Here is a 26,013-nt window from a genome sequence, read left to right on the forward strand (position 1 = left end):
AATCTCACAGTATGTCGCATGAAACTGACCATAGATCACTTTTATATAAATGTAATTGTTTTTCACTACATAAGTACACTATGATCAGCTCTCTGTTTATTGAGGTCATTTTTTTATTCACACAGATTAGTTTTGTAGCACTCACGTTTTTGAAAGCACAGCCTTCTGAATGTGTTTAATATTGTATCGTGTGGTTCTCAGATTTGTGACTGAGAAGCAGACTGTGATGGGTATGTGTTATTATCTGACACGTACCCATCTGAGTGGGTGAGTGAAAATATCAGTTTGTGCTGAAGAGGAGGTGGCAGCAGATACACCTGTCAAGCAAATGTAGGAGTGAAGTAAAAAGTACATTTCTTTGTGGTAAAAGAAGTTTGGTGCAGAATAATTAACAGAAACCACCAAGCAGACACTGTGGTCACACCCACATGGGCCCCACAGTGTCCAGCTCACTTAAACTGGTATGTTTCTGGTGTAGGTGCCATAGTCATGTGACTTATGAAATGCCCCTTGTAGATTAGTCAGATGGTGCCAACACCGCCCCTTTCACGTGCACATGCAGGGAAACCGGATTATAACCAGCTGCTCCTAGTCTGCCCGCTGTGCGTACGACCGACCGGGTAAAACATTACATTTCACATTAAGTGTGTAACGAGCTGTGGCCTGCAGGGGGCAATGGTCCGTCAGTGACCTCTGAATCCTGCAGTGTTCTGTTCAGTCCCACTATGAGTTCCTTCCCGGCTGTGTCAGTGAAGCCGGTTCACACCTGGTTGTTTTACCTGAACAGCAAACCCAGCCTAGTGTTTCTGGGACAATCACAGAAAAACTCAAGGAAATTAATCCATTCATCACAGATTCTCATATTTTACATTTCTGCCTATTGCACTTGTGTGTGTTTGTGCGTTTAGTGACATCACTACATCAAAGTATCCACATTCAGTGTATTTAGTCATGAGGACGACTCTCTGACAGGCAGATGGAGGCCATGAAACGACAGCATTCCCATTCAGCTCGGCTTTATTTGCAGTTTTTCATTTATATCTGTTAATTTAAACATATCTGCTGTAAAATATTTTTTATACAGGAATCATTTCAAAAATGAGAGACTGCAGAGAAAATGAAAAGCATCGTTGTGTTGTTTCCAACTCTGCTAGGCGAACTTTAAGTTTTGGGTGAAGCAGTCCTTCAGTTCACAGAGAGAAGCCTGAAACGGGACTCGTCTGCACCGGCAGTGTCGGAGACCCAGCTGGCCACAGAGGTCCCAGTCCACCGAGGGGTAAAGACATCAGCCAAGGTTCCACTTCCCTCTCAGCTGATTTGCAGCAGGTCGTAACTTCCTGCGTTCTCCACCTCGTGTTTGTCGTCCACCTGCAAACACAGTGTAATCACCTGACTGCTCATTAAAGCGAATAAAATCCTCCTCTCAGTCGTCAGAGTGAGAGCCTGAAAGGTTTGAATGAAACAGAGTGTGCTGTAAACCGAGAGCAGACTGCAGTCTGGTCGTTGGTCACAGCTTTCATTCTGAGCTGCACAAACGTCCGCCGATGACTCACCGTGACCGCCGACGCACTGGACTCGCCAGCCGCTGGCGCCGCTTCATACACCGGGTTACAGATGTTGCGGCTGCTGTTTGTGGGCGGAGCTTCTTCCTCCCCGTCATCCTCCTGTCAGAGCAACCACAGGAGTAACTCGAGTTACACGAGTGAAGATCGATAGTGAAGCTGCGTCAAATAAAAATGTCATGATGCGGTGCGTCACACTGACAGCACTCCCCTAGCCTCAGTGCAAAGTTCCAGTCTGACCTTGAAGTAGTGGAACTGGAAGGGTTTGGTGTTGTTACGGTAGAAGCGGTATCCCACAAAGATGGCTCCGCCCACCAACGCGATCAGCAGCACCACGCCGATGCCCATCCCAGCTTTGTGCGCCACATGCATCTGCAGAGCCAATCAGAGAATTCAGGGGGTCAGATAAGGAGTGTGCATTCTGATTATGGAGGCAGGTCGGACTCACCTGTGGGTGAGGGGCCGGGGCCTTTAGGGGTCCCTGAATGACGTGGATGATCCCGTTGGCAGCCATAATGTCAGAGTCGCTGACGAAGTGGTCGTTGATGTAACGAAACGACTGAGAGAACGAAACCAGATTAGAACTTCATACAAACAACAGAAACAACACACAAACACACACTCAGAGACACACACACTCAGACACATACACACAGAGACAGGACAGTTCTGTTTGCTCTCTCAGACACCTAAATGAGTTGGAAAGGCGGCGCTTTAGCAAAGGTAGCCCATAAACATGAGGGGGACACTCTGAGCACGTTTAGGTCAGATCACTGTGCTGCAGAAGACTTTTGGTCTCCTCTGATTCAGATTGACGCAGTGAGCAGGAGGAGAGAGGCGTGTTAGTGTAGCGGTGCATGACAATTGCATGAGCTTGTTTCTGACCAGAGCCGACGGGTCAAGCTGGTCGGCGACTCCGAGGACGGTCAGACTGCCGACTCGAGTTCTGATCCGGCTGCCGTTCTTCAGCTGGCTCAGAGGGAAAGCCTGACCCTCCGACAGGTGGAACTCGATGTCACGCAGAGACAGAGTCTGGAGGAACGCACAGGTGAGCACACCGATGTAACTGTATGTGTGACAAAATTAAAGGGCCCTGGTGAATGGCTCACCTGGTTGCTGGGCAGGCCGCGGTTGTCAGGTACGAACAGAGTGGACTGGACAGTCAGGTTACTGAGACGCTGCACGAGCTGCTTCCCCGACTCGGAAGCCTGGGAGCAGTTCAGGATTTGCTGCAGAAGGAGGGATAGGATTGTACACGTGCAGGCAATGATCAGTGGCATCTGAGCGATCTGACGTCACTTACGGTGAGGAAGTTTGAGAAGCTCGGCGTGGATCTCAGGACCTGCAGCAGATTTCCAGTACAGCTGAAACCGTCCCCAGTGTAACCTCGTTTGCACTCGCACTTCACCTCTGAAACAAAGATATACGGGCCGATCATCTGCACGTAACCATGGCACTGAGCACGCTTCAACTAACAAACCTAGTCTGTGCAGACTTCCAGCTACTGTGAAGGAACAAATGTGCCTTTTCCCTCACAGCCAAATTTTACTAAGTATTTACAAAGTTTAAATAAAGTGCACCTCACCTGCTCATATCTTAATAAACACACTGTCTGCATTATAGAAATCTGACAAACAGATTTACTTTCACTCGTGTTCACATGAAGCCAGACGTGTCATCATCTTCCTCCCTCACCTTGCATCCTGTAACAGAAGGTGTCCCAGGTCTCGCTCAGGTTTTTGCGGGTGCCGTAGTCCACGATGCCCACGTGTCCGAAGCCACACTTTGGGTTGGAGTAGGTGGTGGGGTACGCCACCCGGGCCTGGTCCAACCAGCCAGCAGCACACATGTTCAGCCCGCCCTGCAGAGCCACACACAGCCGACATGTTTCAGCAGGAGTGCCAGGGGCTGACGTCAATTGTCCGGGAGCTACTGTGATGTGTTCACTGACCTGCTGAGCGTAGGCCAGTTGAGTGTACGTGGCCAGGCGGCCTCCCTCTGCAGCGCAGGCCTGCTCAGCTGCCGTGTAGTTCAGTTTGTACTGACCTTTCTTGGAACGATAGTGGAACACACCGAGCATCGAATCTGCACAACACATAAATATCAGAATGTACGAAAAATAGTGAGGGAGAAGTTCAGCATGTCAAGGTTATCAGTGAAGGGAACACTCAGCTCCACCTACAGGGAAGAAAAAGGAACACAGATTAATGAATTCATCCATGTCTTCTTTTTCCATGAAGGTACAAAAAGTTATGATTCAAGTATAATTAGAGATATTCTGAGAGTTATTCATTCATTGATGATTCATTTAAAACAACAGTCAATTTCTTAAACACTCCATGTATGTTTTAGTAAATACCCGCTACTCTGTGCAGCAACACCCCTGGTGTGTAGCTGCTGCTGACACAAATGAGGCTCAGAGAAATTTGAATTGAAAGATTTGACGATCAGCAGGAAAATATTAATCTTTGTAAACACATCACAACAGACACAAACTTTCTGCTCCACTTCAAAAAAAGTCAGGGTTCGAGCTCCGAGGGTTAAATCGGCTGCTGTAAGCAAACGTCATGACCTCGCTCACAATAACAATATGCATTCACCCTGCAAGAAACACTCCTGCTCAATACTTCATCATCCAATGAGCTTCCACTTGAATGACGTTCACGTGTACCTTCAAAGTGGAGGTCGGTGCATTTGGCGTCGCGATGACACTGGCCGTTGTTTTGCAGACAGCGGCTGATAGGCAGCTGTCTGACCTCACAGGTCACTCCGTCTCCGATGTAGTTGTTCTTACACATGCACTTCCTCCTCCCCTGTGCACACGCACGCACACACACACACACACACACACAGTTTACAGGTAAGTAGGACCTGATGGTGTAACCTTAGAAAACAAGTCCCATGTCGTCCTTACCGGAGCCGTCATGGTGCATACAGCGTGTTCATGGCAGCCTCCATTGTCTCCTAATGCACAGGGGTCGATGGGCTGACAGGTGAACCCGTCTCCAGTGTGATCTTTGGGACAGGTGCAGCTCACCTTACCTCCATTCTGTGAGCACTTGGCCCCCTTAGCACAGCCTCCATTCCAGATCTGACAGATGTCCACCACTGCAGGGAAAGATGTACACACTCAGCTACCGTCATTTAACCTCCAAGGACCTGGCATCCACATATGGGGACATCACATTTTGGGTTGTCTAGATCACAAAACTAAATTTTGCTCTTTCAAATGGCTTTTAAATGACCCATATTGCTCAAAGGAGCACAATTGTTGTTTCTCATTTTCTTTTTGTACTCGGAAAAATTCTGCTATATTCAGACATCAAATAAAGAGTTTTGCACATCATTACTCAACTGTGTATAGCAAATATAGCACAGAGAAATTAAAAATGCATGCCATGAAAGAGTTCGGGTTAAATGAGATTGAAAGAGGTTAAAAGAGAGATGGCACCTCATGCTGGTCCACTGTTACCTGTGCAAGTGAATCCGTCACCCTCATGAAAAGGCCGGCACTCACAGGTGTTGTTTGCCTTACAGACGGCTTTTGGAGAGCAGGCTGGAGAACATTGAAAGATCTCAGCTGGAGGAGACACAGAAACATGAGTGTGATTAAAGTGCACAAACATCTACTTTTCATACCTGAGTATTTTTATTCTTGGGTTTGGTCTGAACTGCGCTGAGAGCTGGCGAGTGTCTTTAGGACTGATCGGTTTTATCTAATTCAGTCTAAGCCAACGAAGGAAATGAACTCACTCTGCTGAACGTCACAGCGGTCTCCGGTCCATCCGGCCTCACAGAAACACAAACCCGTACCTTTCCACCCGTCGTCACATGACCCATGCTCTGAGCAGTTACAGGCTGAAAAACAAGCAAGTCAGGATAGTAAGAGTGTTACAATCTGACGCCGCAGAGAAAACCCCGTCTATTACTCACCTTTACAGGTGGGTCCATAGAATCCATCACTGCACAGCTCACAGGACGTGCCTCTGAAACCTGTGTCGCAGGTACAGGTACCGTTACCAAGCTGACCGTCATCACATTTCCCACGGTTATTGCAGGGAGATCTGAACCCCCCAGGACACCCTGCACAGAGAGCAGAGAAGGCAGTCCATCAGTAGCTGAATCAATCAAATCAATCAGTGACGTAACCTGCTCATTTATATGATGTCACTGAGATCATTTGCATTTTGAAATGCTCACTGAAGTACTGGTGAGAAGGGATGCACCGATACCGATATCTGGTATCGGCCTCGATACCACATTTTCTAAAGTACCAGTACTCGTTAAAAGTCCCCCGATACCGGGGACCGATACCACGGTCTGAGACCTGTCTATGTTTGAGCGGCATGTAAGGGGTTAATCACAGGCGCCGAGTGCCCGCCCCCAGGCCCCGGCTGCAGCTCAGAGCTGGGAGAAGGCGAGGCGAGACAAGTCAGCCGTGTGGAACTATTTCAAAGTGAACAAAGACGCGAAAACAAAGGCAAATTGTGCTCAGCGAAAGAGTTTACCCACGCTTATTTACCCACGCTTATTAGCACAGAGGAGCAAAGCTGATGCTATAGCAGTGGGACGGAAAATAGTTGGGCATTTTAAACATTCCGCCTTAACCTACTCCCGCCTCGATGACATTCAGGGACAGCTCAACCAGCCAATAAAGAGACTGCAGCAGGACGTACAGACGCGCTGGAACAGCACGTATTACATGCTCCAGTCCCTCATTGAGCAAAAGCGAGTGCTGGGGGTGTATGTGTCCGAGCACGAACTCCCTGACTATCTCACCGCTCACCAATGGGCTCTTATGGAGAAGACTGTTGCCATCCTCGCCCCCTTTGAGGAACTAACTAAAAAAGTGAGCAGCTACGACGCACTAGCCTCTGATGTCATCCCAGCTGTGACTGTGCTAGTGAGACTTCTAAACAGAGAAACAGACTAGGACCACAGAGTCAAGGCAATGAAAGCAACCTTACTGGCAGCTGTCAAGAAGCGCTTCAGTGACGTCGAGACCAACCCACTGTACTTCATCTCCACCATACTTGACCCAAGGTAAAGTCTGTGTGCTATAGGTATTCAATGAGTATAGCTACAGTACTAAATGTAAGATTATTTTACATCTGAAATATTATATATTTGTAACTAAAATACACAAATACAAATGTATGCAATATATATAATATGAAATACATTTCCCTTATTATTACCAGAAAGTCAAATGGCTGGCATTTGTCACAGTGGTTTAGGGGAAACTAAAATCACTCCTATTTTTCCACATATTAATACATTTATGAATTTTGTGCAGGTATAAAGATCGCTTCTTCGCCAACAACACTGCTCCAGAGGCCAAGCTGCACCTGAAGCAGGAGCTGCAGATGATGTCCAGAGCTGAGGCAGAGGGGAGTCGGGCAGAAGCTGCAGAACCTCCTGCTAAACTGTTCCTCAAGGCCCAGGCCAGCACTAGCAGCAGTCTGGACACTGTATTTGACGAAATCGCTAAGGAGCAGCCCCAGGCAGCACAGCCGCTGGCAGCAGGTGCTGCCATTGAGCTCGACACATACCTCGGAGAGGCCCCAAGCCCTCGTGAAGACAGTCCTCTGAAGTACTGGGGTGTCAACAAAATCAGGTTCCCCACTTTGGCTAAAATAGCCCGTAAATACCTCTCAGCCCCATGTAGCAGTGTGGAAAGTGAAAGGCTTTTTAGCTCAGTGTCACACATTATAGATGAAAACAGAAACAGTCTGACTGCTGATAATGCAGAAAAGCTACTTTTCTTTAAAAAAAACCCTGCCACTCACTTTTTCTCTCCACTAAGTGAGTCATCTTAGACTTGATGTTAATACCTACCTCAGTTGCACTGACTGCCACAGTTCTATGTTGGTGGATGTTGTTAGTTTATTCAAATATTGTGCACTAAATAGCAAAGATGTTTATTAATGCCCCTTGTGTTGTCCAAAGTGGCAGAGTTTACAATAAACTGAAAAAAATACTTGAGTTGCACTGTCACTGTTTAAATTTTTTTTTTCATAATTATTTATTCTGTAATATGTTGCATACAACATGCTTTTCATTTTAAATAAATGTTCTTAATTCCAAACCATGCCTTGTTTGTTTTTTGTTAAATTATAGGACTAAAGCTGTTACCTGTAAATTTAAATCATGTTTTTATTAAGTACTCGGTATCGGTATCGGCGAGTACTGAAATGCAAGTACTCGTACTCGTTTCCAAAAAAGTGGTTTCGGTGCATCCCTACTGGTGACCTATCCAGGTGTACCCTACCTCTCACTGGGACAGACCCTCAAATCATTATCAGTGATAACCTCAGCACCAACCCTAACTCTAACCGCAGCCAATCAGGATATTTATTCTTTGGTTTTAATTAACGATATAAAAAGCTGAATATTCTGTCACACAACAAAAACTGTTCAATTTCACCTAAAAAAGTTTCAAAAAATTTAAGAAAGACTGAAGAAATGGTTTTAATATGAGGATGACGTTGTTATCTCACCCAGACAGTCTCGTCCGTAGTAACCACGACAACACTTTGGCTCCCACATGTTAAAGGTGCAGATGGGGCGACAGCCGGTGTTCTTAGCAAAGGAAAAGGTGGGCAGATCACACTTCTGAACCTCCTGAACACAAAAAACAGAGACGTTTCCTTCGAGGCTCAGCCTGACAGAGGCAGTGAGTTTGTTAAAGATGGGACTCAGACCTTACGAATGCCTCCCGCAGGACAGCGAGTGGAAGAAAAGCTGCATACTCCACAGCTTGTCTACCACAGAAGAAGAAAAGAAAAGATCAAATGAACCATCAGCTCACCTGCAAAAATCTTTTTATTTCTGCTGCTGTGGGAAATGTTTGACTGATTTTAGGACCATCTAGCTTTTTTAAACCCACACTAGTGTGGAGTTGTGGCACACTCCACTGCCAGGCTCTCGGTGCTCTAAATCATTTTTCAGACTGTTCACCGCTACAGGAAAAATAACCAGAAACTAAAACATGAACACAGCAGGCCTCTAAGACTGTAGATTAGGCCAGGCTCTCACCGTTACTTTCACTGTGTGAGTACACTTCAAGCCTACGAGTTACACACAACCCGTGCTCCAACACCATCAGCATTAACAGTTTACACAGTCAGAATCAGTATGTCTGGTTGTTCCAGGTAGCATTCAGATGCATCTCAGACAGTAAAGTGAGGATTCACCGGAAGGTCAAAGGTTCTTTGTTCATCACAGCGTCCTCCGAGGCTGGGAGGAGTTAGCAAGCAGTCGATCCCGTAGGCAATGCCCGCTTTAAAGATGAGGTGTCTCTGAACAATCCGACACTTCCTGTTGTTGATGAAGATTTCTCCCTGTTCAAAAAGACAGTTGGTTATTTGGAGTCCATGTTTGTCTTGTTTGTCTTCTCTGTAGATTTCTCTTACTGTAGTACTCACAATGTTGTCTGTCCCACCACAGGAGAAGGAGAGCGGCGAACCCTGCAAACTCCGAGCCGAGTCCAGGAAGATCAGTCCTTCAGCGTAAACCTGAGATTAAAGGCATTTTAAACTAAACCTGAGAAACCACCTGACCTGCTTCAGCGTTTTTACCTCCACAGCACCATGTTTGTTCTGCGATAACCTCCCTGAGGCACCCTCACATTTTATCCCAGTTATCAAATCTTTCAGAGCTGTTCTTCCAGCTGCCATGCTGTAAAGTGTCTAACGCTTCTCTAAAAGTACCCTCTAAAGAAGTTTTACCTTCTGGCTGTGCAGGATGTGGTATTTCAGGTACTCCATCAGCTGGGGTCGATTGTGTTGGTGGAACAGGAAGTCCTTCTGTTCCTGCGGCAGAGATGCCATGACACCGTCTGACGGCAGGAAGATTGTCACCGGCTGGTACATGATATCATTCACCAGGTCCATTACACCTGTGTCCTGAAAAACATGAGATTTCATGCGAATAAAACTGGCTAACAGGACACCAGCCCTTCTGCTAGTTCACTCCACAGTCCACTCCATCCATCTATGTGTGAGTATATTGGTGGCTTAAGATGCGGATCCACAGGGTGTTGGTGTGGCTCGTGCTCACCTGGGATTTTTTTTTATCCATCATTCATCACCCGGCGACAGCTCTTCTCCAGTACTCTGCTACAGATCTTTTGCGGCTTCGTTTTTGCCTGGCTGTCTCTCCACCTGTGGCTCTATACTTCTACCCGGACATCGCCTTCCAGCCCGCCGCAGGTATATCCACCGAGGGCTTCCGTGGAAGTTCAACATCAGTGACACTAACTCAATATTTTCCATCTGGTCAAAAACTCGTCGTCCTCCCTGCAAGACTGACCGGGCTGTTGACCACAGTGTGCTGGCCCACCTGGCTAAATCAACTAAGCCTACTGTCAGGCATGGCAACTCCAGCATCAATTTTGGTCTATTAAACATCCGCTCTGTCACTGGTAAGGGACATCTCGTACATGATCTCCTCTGTGATCGTAAGTTGGACTTTCTTTGTTTGACTGAAACATGGCAACAGCCCAATGACTTTGTTTCTCTCAATGACTCCACTCCATCTGAGTTTGTTTACACCTGTCAACCTCGCATCTCGGGGAGGGGCGGAGATCTCGCAATAATTCACCGGAAGCACTGGAAAAGTACTCCCTGTCTCTGCCCTTAACTCCCATTCATTTGAATACATTGCACTACAGCTCCCTGGATCTACCCCCACCATCATATGTACTGTTTATCGGCCACCTAAGCCAAACAAGGAGTTTTTAAATGAATTTTCTGCTCTTCTCACTCATTTCTCTGTACTTTTTCCAAATCTGATCATTGCTGGTGACTTCAATATTCATATGGACAATGATAAAATCCCTCTTTCCAGAGATTTTACCTCCTGCCTGGAAAGTTTTGGGCTTCTACAGTACATAAAATTTCCTACCCACTCTAAAGGTCATATCCTGGATTTGGTCTGTTGTTCTGGCATTACCCCCACCCATTGTAAAGCCACATTGTTTCCCCAGTCTGATCATATGTTTATTTCTTTTGATGCAAACATAACCGCTTCCAAAAACTGTATCTCTCGTAATATCACTTTTAGGAAAACTAGTAATATTAACCCAGCTGTTTTTTCATCTGCCGCTCATGACCTTCCATCTATCCACTGCTCCTCAACCCCTCATGAACTCGTTTGTCATTATAATGTCAACCTTCATAGCCTTCTTAACATATTTGCTCCCCTTAAACATCGAACAGTCTCATTTTCCCGTTCAGCTCCATGGTTTACCTCCGACCTGTGTCACCTTAAAGCTAAAGGATGCCAACTCGAACGTCTATTCAAGAAAACCAGACTTGCTGTACATAAAGAAATGCACAATGATCATATTTTGTTCTATAAGGACTGCATTGCCTCAGCCAAATCTGCTTACTACTCTGGTTTAATTAGTTCTAATGAAGGTAACTCCAGGTCCCTCTATTCATTGTTCAGTAAAATTACAAAACCTCCAGACACATTCCCCTCTCAGATGTATTCTGTTGATTTTAGCAACTCTCTTATCTCTTTTTTCACTTGTAAAATCTCAGACATTCACCATCAAGTTAAGTCTTTAGGAGCTCCTGACTCTGAAGTAGACTTCCTGGTTCCCCCACTGTCTTCCTGTCTGTTATTTTCAAGCTTTACTCTTCCCTCCATAACTGACGTATCTAATCTCATTAAAAAATCTAAGTCATCCGCCTGTCAACTTGACCCTCTCCCTACTGTGTTACAGGGAGTGCAGAATTATTAGGCAAGTTGTATTTTTGAGGAATAATTTTATTATTGAACAACAACCATGTTCTCAATGAACCCAAAAAACTCATTAATATCAAAGCTGAATGTTTTTGGAAGTAGTCTTTAGTTTGTTTTTAGTTTTAGCTATTTTAGGGGGATATCTGTGTGTGCAGGTGACTATTACTGTGCATAATTATTAGGCAATTTAACAAAAAATAAATATATACCCATTTCAATCATTTATTTTTACCAGTGAAACCAATATAACATCTCCACATTCACAAATATACATTTCTGACATTCAAAAACAAAACAAAAACAAATCAGCGACCAATATAGCCACCTTTCTTTGCAAGGACCCTCAAAAGCCTGCCATCCATGGATTCTGTCAGTGTTTTGATCTGTTCACCATCAACATTGCGTGCAGCAGCAACCACAGCCTCCCAGACACTGTTCAGAGAGGTGTACTGTTTTCCCTCCTTGTAAATCTCACATTTGATGATGGACCACAGGTTCTCAATGGGGTTCAGATCAGGTGAACAAGGTGGCCATGTCATTAGTTTTTCTTCTTTTATACCCTTTCTTGCCAGCCACGCTGTGGAGTACTTGGACGCGTGTGATGGAGCATTGTCCTGCATGAAAATCATGTTTTTCTTGAAGGATGCAGACTTCTTCCTGTACCACTGCTTGAAGAAGGTGTCTTCCAGAAACTGGCAGTAGGACTGGGAGTTGAGCTTGACTCCATCCTCAACCCGAAAAGGCCCCACAAGCTCATCTTTGATGATACCAGCCCAAACCAGTACTCCACCGCCACCTTGCTGGCGTCTGAGTCGGACTGGAGCTCTCTGCCCTTTACCAATCCAGCCACGGGCCCATCCATCTGGCCCATCAAGACTCACTCTCATTTCATCAGTCCATAAAACCTTAGAAAAATCGTTCTTGAGATATTTCTTGGCCCAGTCTTGACGTTTCAGCTTGTGTGTCTTGTTCAGTGGTGGTCGTCTTTCAGCCTTTCTTACCTTGGCCATGTCTCTGAGTATTGCACACCTTGTGCTTTTGGGCACTCCAGTGATGTTGCAGCTCTGAAATATGGCCAAACTGGTGGCAAGTGGCATCTTGGCAGCTGCACGCTTGACTTTTCTCAGTTCATGGGCAGTTATTTTGCGCCTTGGTTTTTCCACACGCTTCTTGTGACCCTGTTGACTATTTTGAATGAAACGCTTGATTGTTCGATGATCACGCTTCAGAAGCTTTGCAATGTTGAGACTGCTGCATCCCTCTGCAAGATATCTCACTATTTTTGACTTTTCTGAGCCTGTCAAGTCCTTCTTTTGACCCATTTTGCCAAAGGAAAGGACGTTGCCTAATAATTATGCACACCTGATATAGGGTGTTGATGTCATTAGACCACACCCCTTCTCATTACAGAGATGCACTAATATGCTTGATTGGTAGTAGGCTTTCGAGCCTATACAGCTTGGAGTAAGACAACATGCATGAAGAGGATGATGTGGACAAAATACTCATTTGCCTAATAATTCTGCACTCCCTGTAGTTAAAGCCTGTCTTCCCTCGTTCGCACCTCTCATAACCAATATTATTCATTCCTCCCTGAACACTGGAATTGTTCCTGAAGCACTGAAAAAGGCTTCTGTTATCCCAATTCTCAAAAAGCCTGGTGCAGACCCCAATAACTTTGATAATCTTCGCCCTATATCAAATCTCCTCTTTATTTCAAAAATTCTTGAAAAAGTTGTCGCCGCCCAGCTTCATTTACATCTCAGTGACCATAATCTCCATGAACAATTTCAATCGGATTTCTGCCTCAATCATAGCACAGAAACTGCTCTGTTAAGAATTACCAATGACCTTCTGATGGCAGCTGATTCTGGTCTCCTATCCATCCTCATCCTTCTTGATCTTAGTGCGGCGTTTGATACCATTTCTCACAATATTCTCCTGAACCGGTTAGCTTCCATTGGTATTAGTCACACCCCCCTTGCCTGGTTCACCTCCTATCTCTCAGACCGCACTCAGTTTATCCAATTTAAATCCCATTCTTCAACTCTCTATCCTGTTTCTGCTGGTGTGCCCCAGGGTTCAGTATTGGGGCCTCTTTTATTCATTATTTATATGCTTCCTCTTGGTTATATATTCCGAAAATATAATATAAATTTTCACTGTTATGCTGATGACACCCAGCTCTACCTTTCTTCTAAACCCAATTCATCTCTCCCACCTACCTATCTCTCAGACTGTCTTATTGAGATTAGATCCTGGTTCTCCTCCAATTTCCTCAAACTAAACAGTAATAAAACTGAAGTTTTACTTGTTGGTACACCATCTATCTTAACCAAATTCCACAGTTTTTCCATTAACATTGAAGATTCTCCTACCCTTCCCTCCCCTCAGGTTAAGAGTTTGGGTGTCATACTTGATAATACTCTTTCATTCCAGTCTCACATTAATTACATAACCCGGTCTGCTTACTTCCATTTACGTAATATTAACCGACTCTGTCCCTTCCTTACTCCTCATGCTGCTGCCATCCTTGTCCATAGTCTTATTACATCCCGTATTGATTACTGTAATTCCCTCCTATTTGGTCTCCCTAAAAGGTCCCTTCATAAACTCCAGCTCCTTCAAAATTCTGCAGCTCGGGTCATAACTTGCACTCCGTTAAGAGCTCGTATTACCCCAGTTCTTCAGCAGCTTCACTGGTTGCCCATAGAAATCTTACTCCTTACATACAAGTGTATCCATAAATCTGCGCCTTCATATTTGTGTGACCTGCTCCATATCACCACTGTTTCCCGCCCTCTCAGATCATCATCTGCTATTCATCTTACTGTTTCGTCCTCACACCTTATCACTATGGGGAACAGAGCTTTCAGTCGCTCTGCTCCTCAGCTCTGGAACTCTCTTCCTCCTGCACTAAGAAATATTGACTCCCTCTCCGTATTTAAGACACAGCTCAAAACACATCTGTTTAAACTGGCTTATTTGCTTTAATGCTGATTTTATCTGTTGTCAAGCTCTGTTTTGTAATTTTAACTTATTTTATGTATTTTATGACTGTTGTTCCTTTTATTAATTGTGTTCTTTGTAAGGTGACATTGGGTTTCTGAAAGGCGCCCTCAAATAAAATAAATTATTATTATTATTATTATTATTATTATTATTATTATTATTATTATATGTGTGTGAGTGTGTGAGGGAGTTTGCATGTGTGTCCTGATGTTGTAGTCTAGGTGTTCGTTTGTTACAAAACCCAGAGGAAGTGATGTCATTGTGCAGCTTGTCTAAATGTTGTGTTAATGCTGCTTGTTGTTGTGTAGTATCTCATTTTAACATGAGCTTTGCTGATATTAGTTATAGTATTGTTGTGCTCCACATGTTTGAGCAATGATCGGACAAAGTGAACAACAGTGACACACTTCTTTTGCTCTGTTAACATTGATATATTGGTTTAAGCACTTTGGCTGTAATACATGTTATTGGTGCACCACTTCAGAACAACAGTCACCTTAAAGTGCAATATTAAAATACAATATTAGAGTAAAAACACACACAACCAGCTAATTCTCTATAAGCAGCTCTTGTTGTCAGTGAGAAGGAAGAAGGGGAAGTTGTAGCGTGTTACCTGTAGCAGTTTGTAGAAGGTTCGATAACCGTGACGTGCAGCCACATCGGTCAGGTTCAGCTGAGAGTCATCCTGCAGGAAACCATCAGAATGAAGGTGTGCATGAAACATTACAGAAAACATAACATCCAGAAAGTCTACAGTCAGACAGCTGCTCACAGTTTCAATGAGCTAGAAAAAAATGCTATTATACCAATAAATAGATTTTAGAATATATTTAGCATTTTACATGTTATTTAATAAACAGTAATTAAACAGGTCATGAAATAATAGACAGCTTATTAACTAACATGTCACTGTAACAGTAAAGCATTCAGTGATCATTTTATAATTCAGTAACAATGGTCATTGTTTTATATGATAATAAAGCTCTAACCAGTCGATCCATTCAGCATCAGCTTCCCTGATTCCTTATTCCAAAATGACCTGATGGATACTTACAGGGGCGAGCATAAAACTGTCTTTGTCCACATCTGGAGGATACAGAATCCTGTCAATTTCATGGATGATTCCATTCACACTGAGGTCATCGCTCTTTGTCACATTTGCCTGGTTGATGAAGACACTGCCCTGAAAAAAAAAGCCAAACACAAAGTGTCCCAATAACAGAAATAAAACTGAAGAATGCTTGTTTATAATAAAGCATCGATTCGGCCTTTGTTTATTGGCAGGATTCATAAATATAGATATAAATCTATTAAACCAGCTGAGGGCTGACCTGGGTGATGCTGGTGGTCAGCACGAGTCCAGACAGCGATGTCAGGTTTCGTGGTTGGCTCAGGTCAGCAGCCAGGAGAGTGTGACACATGACGATGTGGCTGCGCAGGACATTAGCGTACCGCTCTCTCTTCCGTCTCATCTAAAAGATAAAATTACAAACTTGTTAATTTCTGATTCATCCTGAGCTGACCAGACTCTGATGTAATTACAGTGTGTCTTCAAAGACACGCTGATGTTTGTCCAGCAGTAACCAAAGGTCTGACCTCGCGTGAAGTGTTTGTCCTGAAGGCCTCGGGGTCTGGAATGAAGACAGTGAATGGCCCTCGCCCTTGCAGGGAAATCTCCATTATCTGAAAACAGAGTTCTGTTAATGCAATTCCACCAGCAGGGGGCGACAGAGGGGAGCACTACTCACCATCAGACCAAAGTAAAAGTCCGTGTGACGACGTGTCTCTATTTCCTGTAACGAGACAACAGTTAGTGCAAAGCCCTGCGGCGCTGCTTTCATTGTATTTCAGCTGCTCACCCTCGCCACAGTGCCTTTGCAGGTCACACCGTCGCCAATGAAATTTTGCCTGCAGGTGCAGCTTTGAGTGCCTGGACCTGTCATGTTGCACCGGGCATTCCGATGACAGCCGCCATTGTTCTGGAACATCAGCATCAACACGTGAGAGGGTAACAGCTTGAATTGATGTGGTCTTTACAGCATAAAAGTAAGAAACCTTTGACAGAGACAGGAGCAGCATGAAAACCTAGAACTGTATGTGCAACGCTCAACCTCAGCTTCAGTGACCAGAAAAGGAAGCACATCAGCCTCAGACAGCTTTCAGGGTTGTTTTTGCTGTCTTGACAGGACAGCAGACAGGTGGCTGTATGCTGCTCTTCTGCAGCATACCTGGGTCACCAGCTCAGCCAGGTGAGCCTTACCAGAGCCAGAGCACTGACTGAAAACACGACTACCACAGTTCCTGTGCTAAAGGAGGCGAGGACATTATTATTGTCCTGGGAACACTGAATAGAGCAGCCTAACAAGCTTCCTCCTTCACAATAGGACTTATGGGTGTAACTCTTGCCTCGCAGTTGGTGTTTTCTTACAGGGAAAGTGCACCAAGATGAGTGCTGCTGTGATTTGGTGCTACTATGGGCTGTATGTGTGATTATTAGCTGAATGATGTAATCATCTGATTCTGAATCACTCATCTTTCCCACAGCTTGAAACCAGCCAGAGTGAAGACAAACTCACCTTTTGGCACAAGTCGATGATGTTGCAGTTCTTCCCGTCACCGGTGTAAAATTCCCTGCAGACACAGGAAGTCTGCCGAGGAAAACAAAGTCACATTTAGCGCCACTGTCAGCAGAGAGCTGTGCTTAAAGTCAGACTGTAGAGGTTAGCTAGTTTTACTTTGTTCGGTCCAACGTGAATGCAGTCTGCATTGGCATGGCAACCCCCGTTTCCTTTCAGGCAGGGATTTATCTCTGTGGAGAAACACAAAACTCCACCTGGTTATCTCGGATTCACGATGCGTTCAAGCTTTTTATCGTGTGTCTGATAACTTGAGCTGCTGCCAAGGATCGATGCTGAGCCAGAGCTTTTAAATTCCTCACAGCACAACAATACCACAAACCACGCAAATCAGCAGAGCTACTTAATTTCAGTCATTTTGCTGGCTCTGAAGGCTTTTCTGATTGTCTGGAATCCTTTTTTGCTGTGATGCTGGAAGAACTAATATCTGGAATATTTTGCATTGGTATTTTTGCTTTAACTTCGCAGAACTTTCACAAAATGCTTTTTAAGTTTTGCATTACTGCAGACTTTGTCCACCATAGTCAGACCATTACACTACAAAGCACATCCTTCTAGTATTACTGGATTTATTGTCAATGCTTTTGCTTTAACTTTCACGATTGTATTTTGCACTCTTTCATGTCCCCTGTAATCCTCAGTGTGATTGCCTCTTAGCTAATTTTTGCTTTTAAAAAAAAAAAAATTTATATAAACTGATCTGAACAAGTTAATGTTGACTCGGAATAATTAAATTTTCCTTTTTAAAAATCGTTTTGACTCCTTGTACCAACTATAACTAAGCCAGAGCAGCTGTGAGCAGGTGTGAGCAGTTGTGGCAAGTGAGTTTACCGACACACACAAGTCCGTCGCCCACGTAGCCGGCATTACAGACACAGTCTCTTCGGCCGGGTCGAGTCCTCTTACAGAGAGCGTACAGACTGCAGCCGCCGTTATCCACCACGCACGGATCTATGGCTGCATGAGTCACAAAGTGTTCAGTAAACTTTGCGGTTCACAGGAATCCTCTTTAAAAAGCTCAGACCAAAGCCGCAGGTAAGTGACCTGCAGAGCTCATAACATGTGTTACCTTGACAGAAAGTCCCGTTTCCTTTGAAGCCGGCAGCACAGATACACTGAGGGCCGGACGAGCCGGTCACACAGCTATAAAACCAGATTAAAGTTTTAACAGGAAGCATAAATCCTCCAGCGTCCTGCACGCAGAGTAACGGTTAAACTTGTGCAGACTTACTTTGCACTGCCGTGGCATCTCACCGAGCCGCACTGCTCGTCAGCTTTGGCTTCGATCTCTGCAACGACACGGATGCAGCTCAGCACAAATGACAAAAACAGTATTTCTAAAAATGATCTCATAAATGAGATTTTGTTGTTCTAAATCACAGCGTTCACTTTTCTCTACATTCAGCCTTACTTTGGTCACAGTGGACTCCCCTCCAGTCCACGTCACATTCGCAGGTCCCATCGCCCTTCAGTCCCTCGTTACACTGTCCGTTCTTGCATTCGCACTCTGAGCAGACAACACGTGACGATGAAGGTGAGGATGAAGATGACAGATCATGTGCTGACTAATGAAACGTACTGAACCTTGGTCACAGTGGACTCCGTATTTGCCGCTCTGGCAGGTTTCACAGGCGGTCCCGTTGAAGCCTTCGTTACACCGACACACTCCGGTCCCGTTTGTCCCGTCCACACACACTCCATTATCGAAGCAGGGCCGACCCTTTGGACCGGGGCATGCCTCGCAGTGCTCCCCGAAAAACCCTGCACAGCACCTCCGCTCCTGAAAGCACAGAAGAGTTCTAGTGTGCCACACTGCCGAGGATGCTTACCCTGAAATGAGCAGGAAACGTACGATCTTCTTCTGGAGGCAGGTGGCTCTGCAGCCGACTCTCGGGAGCCACTCGCCCTCAAACGTGCGGGTGAACATGCACTTTCTCGTCCTCCTCACCGATTTCTGCACAGAGCAAAACACCAACTTCTTACTTTGACTTTAGCTTCTCATGGACCAGGCTGTGCATCTGAGCTGAGTATTAATTTCAGCATTTTCTACAACGCATGTTTCAAGAAAATATTTACACAGTATAACCAGTTATCCGCGTGAAGCGATAGAGCAGTGAAAATAAAACTCTTCATTTCAGTTCACCTAACTTACAAAATGTAGTGAAGTAGATTCTGGGGTAGGATTTTACACGATGTCCACAAACGCACCACTAACATCCACACCTTCCCAGTTGACAATTAGCAGGCTTATAAGAAACAGCTGCGCTTCACTACCAGAAGGAGGCATTTGGCAGTCTTGTCCATCCAAGGTGGCTGAGAGCATTAGGCAGTTGAGCACTGCAGATCTCTCAAGGAAAGCCACTCAGTTTAGTATTGCCCTGTGGTAAGTGGGACTCTTGTGTTCATCATAATGTGGCATATAGTAGGGTGGACTTTGACAACTGTTTCCCTCTTTTGTTGCAGGTTTGCACTATACTGCTGCTGTCTTGTTTGTTATGTGATGCTTTTATAATGAACAGTACTTTGGGGTGTATTTGTTTAATGTAGATCTTTTATTAATGTGTGTAACATTTTATGCTTTGTTTTATTGCTTTAGTGGAGGTGCGGCCGCTTGCTGAGGGGCTAGGCACGTGAGGTGGAATCCCCTTCCCGACGCATGCGAGTGTACACACCGGGCATAGGTAGATTGCACCGTTTAGTGTGAGTGACAGTGAGGTCTGGAGTGAAGTTACACGGGTGAGTAATTGGTGGCACCCTTGGGCACTCCTCCCCGTAGGTTGCCTCAAGTGGCCGGTCGCCACTATTTTGTTTAGTTATTCTTTTATCATGCTGTGATTGTTTTAGGGTAGCATCGTGGTAGGGAGTCTGGTCATTTTAATCATCGTTTGTTAAAGTGTTTCAATGAACTATTTTGCCGTCTCAACCCTGCTACCCTAGGTGCCTTCCTGATTTTATAGTTATGTTTTTAGTAGTTCCTCTTAATAAATTTTGATTTGTAAACTTCCTTTGTCTCACCTCTGCCGTTAATAACGAGTCTGTGGGCTTTGGTAGCCAGTGCAACACGTACATTGGCTAGAGAAATCTTTCCTGGGGTGTAACGCCCTCCCCCAGGTGGCGTTGTCAATATCTTAGTTACCGTCCCCGGTTATTCCTCTATCGCGACACCACAAAAAGAAAAACATTTTTACGCTCCATTGAATAAAACGCTGGTTTATTTTTGAAGATGTCAAATTCAATATGAAATGCAACTAAATGATACCAGTTTTCCCACAGCTGTTAAAGAGCAATTTACTTTTCAGCACAATTATACTTAAAATACGTTTTGTTTTTTAATGTTACTTTAGTACTGTCACAGTAAACTGAAAGAAATTCAATCTGTAACTGGCACAAGAGCACAAACAGTAAAGTGGTCAGTGATCACTGGGAGGTCATGAAATTACTTTAGTGGAATACCATGAAGTCCTCTCTAGATCTTCTCCTACTTCTTGTTAGTCTTGTAAAGTCGGACAAACTGAACGTAATTCTTTTGACTTTGGGGAGAATTTTCCATCTTTCATAACTTAAAATCGAATCATCTGCAAACAGATTTTCTGTAGTAGCTGCATTTATCCGATTCTAGTTTGGTATAAAAGTTTGTTTAGAGAGCCTGGTGGTTAAAAAGGTCTAAGCTTTGAAAGATTAACGATGATCAGAAAAAGTCCGAAAACTTACATCTGGGATGGTGTCATTGGGGCAGATCTTGTTTTGGTGGAATAAGCAGTCGACACAGTTCCCCTTTGGAGCAGAAAGAAAACGTTGATATTTATCATGCGATTGTTTCTCCATTCATTGAACTGGATTGGAGGCGCTGAAGTATCTGCAGGACTTAACTGGTGGCTGAGGACCTTACCATGACTTTTGTGTACGTGAGATCATCGCAGCGATTTCTGTTGATCTGAAGAACAGCTGACAGACCGTGGATCACTCCTTTACCGCTCAGGATGTCAGAGGAGTTCATCTGAGCATCATTCACAAACAGCTGCATGAGGAAAACACAGGTCAGGTGGTTTGTATCGTGTTGTTTAGACTGTCATGCGATCAGATGCAACAGAATCAATATTTCATGATGAGACCTTTCCGTCTCGTGGGAAAATGCCGAGCTGGAAGGAAAACCCAAGCATCGTCTCTTTGTAACCTCCGAGCTGAAGGTCTGTTTTTAACAGACGCTGCGATGCCACCACGTGGTAACGAGTGGTCTTCACATCCTGTTCAGTGACAAAATAAAAGCACAACTAATTTGAAGGAAGTAAATAAATAAACCCGAGGACGAGGTCAAAGTCTTTAATTACAGAGTTTAGTTCTATATTTACCATCTGCTTTAAATGTCGAATGAAATAACAGAACTGAGTGTTGCCCACTTAATCCATTTTAAAATATGTAAAAATTTCAACAATGTCAGCAGTGAGTAAAAAGACTAATCGGGTCAAATACAAACTTTTTGATTCAGCTTCAAATGAAAATGCAGACAAACTGAAGCCTAAATTGTATACCAGGGCAGTGGCTGCCATTTTCTTCAGGTACTCAGTGACGGCGGCGTCTGTCGGAGCAAAGATGGTGAATTCGTCAGCCTGTTCGATATCATTGGTCAGGTTATAATCCTAAACAAAAAGCCAGAGAAAGCACAACATGTAAGGAAACACTGAACATTTAAGCATGGTGTGAGCGTGTTTGAGAGGTCGTACGATGAGATACGATCTGAAGAGTGAGAACTCCGGCCTGAGAGCGAGCGTGGCCAGCAGACCTTCACTCAGTGTTCTGTCGGGAACCAAAACCTTTATTTAAAAAAAAAAAGAGGCTGAAATCGGTAATGGGTACAAAAAAACTTGCTGGGTGTTGTTTTTGTAGTATTTCTTTTTACCTTATCGATTAAATGGATCAGTCCGTTTGTAGCAGCAACGTTTGACGTGCCGATGAGAGCTCCACCAACAGAAGTGATCTGCACAAACAACCATTTTATTTTTTTAAGTAAAATTAGAGAAAAGCACCAAGTTTACAGCCATATACTGAAAGTGGACGAAAGTCCACATTTTTATTCTGGGACTCCACTCAAGTATGCTCACATGATTCAGTCCAAACATTATTTTTTTTTATTTTATTTAATTTTTTTGTTGTACTGGCCGTCTGCTCAGCTCCTCAGTTCATCCTTTGCTTGAAACAAGCTATAGCTTATGTTCCTTTAAGATAGCCTATTTCATTCTGATTGGCCAGCTTCAGGAGGTATACTGAAGGGCAGCAGTGTTTTTTTTTTTTTTTTTTTTTTTTTTTTTTTTAAGAGCAATATTTTGGCTCACAGAGATTATACATTTATGTGCCTGATACCAGATAAGGTTATTTTAACAACCTGTAACTTTATAAGCATTTGACAGAACATCAGAAAGATGAGAGCCAGCCAAAAGGCAGTTAGATCAGCCCGAGGACGAGCAGCGATGGCCGTGTGGAGTTTATGTGAAACACCTGAGCTGCACGGGCTCAATGAAAGATCAAAATTCTCTCTGTGTGCAGAAATCCTCACACAGAAAGCGTTACCTCATCGTTTGTAGAAACACGAAGTGTTGTTCCCAGAAGGGACGTCACAGACGACATGTTCCAGAGGCTAGATAAGGGGTAGTCACCAGCGATCATGTGATTTCTGTCAGAAGGGGACAGATCGCAGCACAGCTGTTACATATATTCATATAAAAGCCCCAAAATAAAATGATGTCACTTTAAATCCTGCGGAGCTGTAACCTGATGAGACTCGGCAGGTTTCCCCTCAACGTCCAGAAGTTTTTGTCTTCTGAGGACATTTTGCTGATGGCTGCTGAGGATGGAACCAGGAGGGTGAGGTTCTGATCCAACAGAGACGGAGACAGATCCGAATCCTAACAGAGCGTATGAACACAAACACAATCTTTGCTCAGGTTGGTATTAAAAATAGCTGCTGGTACATGAAAGACCACAGGGGAAGTCAGTCTTGTAAACTGCATGGTTATTAAAAAATGAAGCATGGTGGCACGAACCGATAACCCCCACAGTGTGAGCTTAACATTGCTAAGAGTATTCATAAATATGGGTACAGAAAAATTATACATTTATGTGCTCTAATTGGGTTTTCATGTGGTATGAATGAATATCAGTGAATATGATACACTGTGTTTACAGTGGCATAATTACGGTGCCTAGTCTGCATGTGAAGCATGTGCTAAACGTGTGAGTTAGTTTGTGATATACTGCACGTTTCATTTATTGTATAATAATCAAAGTGATGACAATCTGCACATAATGCATCTGTAAAACGTGACATACTCACAGTCATCCATGTGAAGAAGTCTGAGGCCTCAGGCAGGATGCTGAGCTCCTGAAATCACCAGGAAACAAAGTCAGCTGGAAGCAAAGACACGATCCTGCCGACTGAACCTGGCCATCACTCACCTGTTCAACTGTACCGTAACACACGTGTCCATTTCCAACATATCCTTCATCGCAGACACATGTCCACTGAGAGGACAGCAGGAGACAGCTGGCCTGCACACACAAACAGTTAAACAGGGACACGGTCACCGAGGGCCTAGCTTCGGTCATTTTTATCAGTACAAGACAGACATCATGCACAAGACGTCTTTTACTTTGAAAAAATTAAAGGAATTCAGTGAAGCTCTGCAGAGCCTCTGATTGGCTCTGAGGAACGATGATTGGCTGGTTTAGTTACTAGGAGTGAATCTACAGACCAGTTTGACCAGGTATGGTCAAATTGAAGATATAGTTAAAGGACTCAAATCTGGCTTTGACACCCTGATCACAGCGCTGCAGGCAAATGACATCAAAGCAAAAGACCTGTTTTATGTTGCTGTTGGTATGACCCATAATGATTTTAGCAGAAAAGATGCTTTCAGTGGATTTGCTTGGTTTTTGCTACTCACAAAGTAGTGACAGCCTCCGTCTGCAGTCACACACTGGTTCACAGGTTCACAGTCCTGCCCGCTGCCCTGGTAACCAGCCTTACAGGTGCAGTCACTCTGAACAGGAGCAGATAACAACAGGACATTACTGCTGCGGAGACAGCTTCACTCTTTGGTGCTGGTGGACCAGATCACAAATCACTTCTGATGATACTGCCTAAAGGCGGCATGTATAATGTAAACAGAATTGATCTTAGCACAGAGCCCTGTGGAACTTCATAATTAATCTTAGTGTGTGAAGAGGACTCTCCATTTACATGAACAAACTGGAGTCTATCAGAGAGGTATGATACGAACCACTGCAGCACCGTACCTGTAACACCTACAGCATGCTCTAGTCGCTCTAATAGAATATTATGATCAACAGTATTGAACACTCCACTGAGGTCTAGCAGGACAAAATTCCAGTCTGAAGTGGGCACCCCACTTTTTTCTGAGGAACCATGAACCATGGGCTCAGAATTAGAGGTGCCAGATCTTTACAGAAGGCAAATAAAGCTGACAGAACCACATCATCTACAAAAGGAAGCAGCAAGATCCTGAGACTAACAAACTGCCACGTGGCAAACATTAACTGAATAAATAGTTCCATTTATTGAAACTGCAAAATTGGGTGCTTTTGACTGGGGGGTTCCCAAAAACAATGATGTGACATCATTAAGAACAAACTGACCGACAACGTGTTAAAAAACTGAGATAAAAGAAATATTCCCCCCGAGGTCCGCACGGCCCCAGTTTAAATAGGCCAGTGTAAGTTTGAATAATCAACCACATTTCAGGATTCACATTTTCTGGCCCTCTCATGTTTTAATAATACTGCACTCCTTACTGCCACCCTAAGGACGGACTGAAGTGGTGCATTCCCAGGGTAAGAGCACATTAATGAGATAAACCATCCGTCAGTGACATCTCCACATTCACGTCTCAGCTGATATCAGTGTCCTTACCTGTCCGGGTCCCACATAGACACAGGTGGCGTTGGGGTGGCAGCCGCCTCTGTCAGGACTGTTGCAGTTGTTGATTGGTTGACACTCATCCCCATCCTCCCTCCATCCAGTCAGACACTGACAGACGTGAGTCCCAGGGCCTGTCTTTATACATTTAGCCTGCAAGGGGCAGAATGCAGCACGGGCAGCAGTGAGGAAACAGACTGCGTTTTTTACAGTTACACTATAAAAACTGGAGACTTACGTTCAGGCTGCAGCCACCTCGGTGGGGTGGAGCACACGGGTCAGATGCCACACAGGTGATCCCATCACCTTGGAAACCAGTTTTACAAATACACCTAAAATAAGACACAGTACAGAATAATGTGTGGTACGAGATAACTGTTCACTACAGACGTCTGACTCAGGGTTAAAGCTCAGACTCCATCCAGGTAAACTCACTTGACTGTTCCCTGGCTGAAGTCACAGTCAGCATGTGCGTGGCAAAACTGAGCCTGAGCGCCGCAGGCGGCCGTCTGTCGATCACACAAAGGACCGGTGTAACCCTGCTGACACGAGTCCACTTTACACCGACCGTCTGAATCCGGACGGTTATCACACTGCCCGTGGATACAGGGGCAGGCTGAGGATAGACAAGTACATCATCTTTACATCATGTCTGCCTGTGTGACGTCACAAAGTATGAGTCAGACTTACTTCTGTCACAGTTTGGTCCATATTTGTTGGAGGAGGAGCAGTACTGACAGCGTGAGCCGCTGAAGTTCGGTTCACAGCTGCATGTTCCATTTCTTGAAACCCCCTCCGAACACTGAAAAGCACAAAACACGCTTTAGGTTCCTCCTCCATAAACCAAACACCTCACTTTCCCTGCAAACACTGAAACATTTCAGTTTTCTTCCGTCACCGCTGGACTGCAAACAGGAAAAAGTCTGTTCAAAGAACAGAAAGCACTAAAGCTTTTTCCAAATAAAGTAATTAAGGAATTATGGGAATGTCTGACCTGCCCGTGTCCAGAGCAGGGCGTCTGGTATCCACCTGGACATGGTCTGCAGTCTGGACCGTAGAAACCTTTACAGCACGCTGGAATCTGAACGGATATACACGAGGTTATTCTGACGGCCTCTAC

The 26,013-nt window shown here is 44.5% G+C and overlaps 1 protein-coding gene across 5 annotated transcripts in view; it reads right to left on the reverse strand.

Annotated features, from left to right (window-relative positions):
• Nucleotides 1-999: 999 nt before the first annotated feature.
• The window catches only part of stab2 (stabilin 2), a 35,333-nt gene continuing 10,319 nt past the window's right edge, over nucleotides 1,000-26,013 (reverse strand). For 2 of the 5 annotated variants that reach the window (XM_082510427.1, XM_082510431.1), the window contains 49 exons: nucleotides 25,888-25,974; nucleotides 25,584-25,695; nucleotides 25,329-25,509; nucleotides 25,132-25,225; nucleotides 24,888-25,046; nucleotides 23,902-23,997; nucleotides 23,414-23,506; nucleotides 23,292-23,339; nucleotides 22,730-22,863; nucleotides 22,529-22,631; nucleotides 21,861-21,938; nucleotides 21,685-21,774; nucleotides 21,493-21,600; nucleotides 21,076-21,207; nucleotides 20,853-20,981; nucleotides 20,675-20,737; nucleotides 18,816-18,917; nucleotides 18,548-18,743; nucleotides 18,375-18,470; nucleotides 18,195-18,252; nucleotides 18,033-18,106; nucleotides 17,795-17,920; nucleotides 17,063-17,136; nucleotides 16,904-16,975; nucleotides 16,187-16,306; nucleotides 16,076-16,120; nucleotides 15,924-16,010; nucleotides 15,659-15,799; nucleotides 15,382-15,510; nucleotides 14,941-15,012; nucleotides 9,293-9,469; nucleotides 8,990-9,079; nucleotides 8,759-8,905; nucleotides 8,267-8,326; nucleotides 8,063-8,186; nucleotides 5,496-5,645; nucleotides 5,316-5,420; nucleotides 5,035-5,142; nucleotides 4,477-4,670; nucleotides 4,234-4,375; nucleotides 3,514-3,647; nucleotides 3,258-3,423; nucleotides 2,866-2,972; nucleotides 2,672-2,791; nucleotides 2,448-2,594; nucleotides 2,011-2,121; nucleotides 1,803-1,934; nucleotides 1,554-1,664; nucleotides 1,000-1,368 (listed from right to left, as the gene is read on the reverse strand). In XM_082510427.1, the coding sequence (XP_082366553.1) occupies nucleotides 1,309-1,368; nucleotides 1,554-1,664; nucleotides 1,803-1,934; nucleotides 2,011-2,121; nucleotides 2,448-2,594; nucleotides 2,672-2,791; nucleotides 2,866-2,972; nucleotides 3,258-3,423; nucleotides 3,514-3,647; nucleotides 4,234-4,375; nucleotides 4,477-4,670; nucleotides 5,035-5,142; nucleotides 5,316-5,420; nucleotides 5,496-5,645; nucleotides 8,063-8,186; nucleotides 8,267-8,326; nucleotides 8,759-8,905; nucleotides 8,990-9,079; nucleotides 9,293-9,469; nucleotides 14,941-15,012; nucleotides 15,382-15,510; nucleotides 15,659-15,799; nucleotides 15,924-16,010; nucleotides 16,076-16,120; nucleotides 16,187-16,306; nucleotides 16,904-16,975; nucleotides 17,063-17,136; nucleotides 17,795-17,920; nucleotides 18,033-18,106; nucleotides 18,195-18,252; nucleotides 18,375-18,470; nucleotides 18,548-18,743; nucleotides 18,816-18,917; nucleotides 20,675-20,737; nucleotides 20,853-20,981; nucleotides 21,076-21,207; nucleotides 21,493-21,600; nucleotides 21,685-21,774; nucleotides 21,861-21,938; nucleotides 22,529-22,631; nucleotides 22,730-22,863; nucleotides 23,292-23,339; nucleotides 23,414-23,506; nucleotides 23,902-23,997; nucleotides 24,888-25,046; nucleotides 25,132-25,225; nucleotides 25,329-25,509; nucleotides 25,584-25,695; nucleotides 25,888-25,974 (5,484 nt within the window). In that variant the 3' untranslated portion in view covers nucleotides 1,000-1,308. The remainder of the gene's footprint in view (nucleotides 1,369-1,553; nucleotides 1,665-1,802; nucleotides 1,935-2,010; nucleotides 2,122-2,447; nucleotides 2,595-2,671; nucleotides 2,792-2,865; nucleotides 2,973-3,257; nucleotides 3,424-3,513; nucleotides 3,648-4,233; nucleotides 4,376-4,476; nucleotides 4,671-5,034; nucleotides 5,143-5,315; nucleotides 5,421-5,495; nucleotides 5,646-8,062; nucleotides 8,187-8,266; nucleotides 8,327-8,758; nucleotides 8,906-8,989; nucleotides 9,080-9,292; nucleotides 9,470-14,940; nucleotides 15,013-15,381; nucleotides 15,511-15,658; nucleotides 15,800-15,923; nucleotides 16,011-16,075; nucleotides 16,121-16,186; nucleotides 16,307-16,903; nucleotides 16,976-17,062; nucleotides 17,137-17,794; nucleotides 17,921-18,032; nucleotides 18,107-18,194; nucleotides 18,253-18,374; nucleotides 18,471-18,547; nucleotides 18,744-18,815; nucleotides 18,918-20,674; nucleotides 20,738-20,852; nucleotides 20,982-21,075; nucleotides 21,208-21,492; nucleotides 21,601-21,684; nucleotides 21,775-21,860; nucleotides 21,939-22,528; nucleotides 22,632-22,729; nucleotides 22,864-23,291; nucleotides 23,340-23,413; nucleotides 23,507-23,901; nucleotides 23,998-24,887; nucleotides 25,047-25,131; nucleotides 25,226-25,328; nucleotides 25,510-25,583; nucleotides 25,696-25,887; nucleotides 25,975-26,013) is intronic. The other 3 variants (XM_082510429.1, XM_082510428.1, XM_082510430.1) reach the window with 3 other exon arrangements.

This window comes from Aulonocara stuartgranti (assembly GCF_965226115.1).
Source record: "Aulonocara stuartgranti genome assembly, chromosome: 17".
Taxonomy (NCBI): Eukaryota; Metazoa; Chordata; class Actinopteri; order Cichliformes; family Cichlidae; genus Aulonocara; species Aulonocara stuartgranti.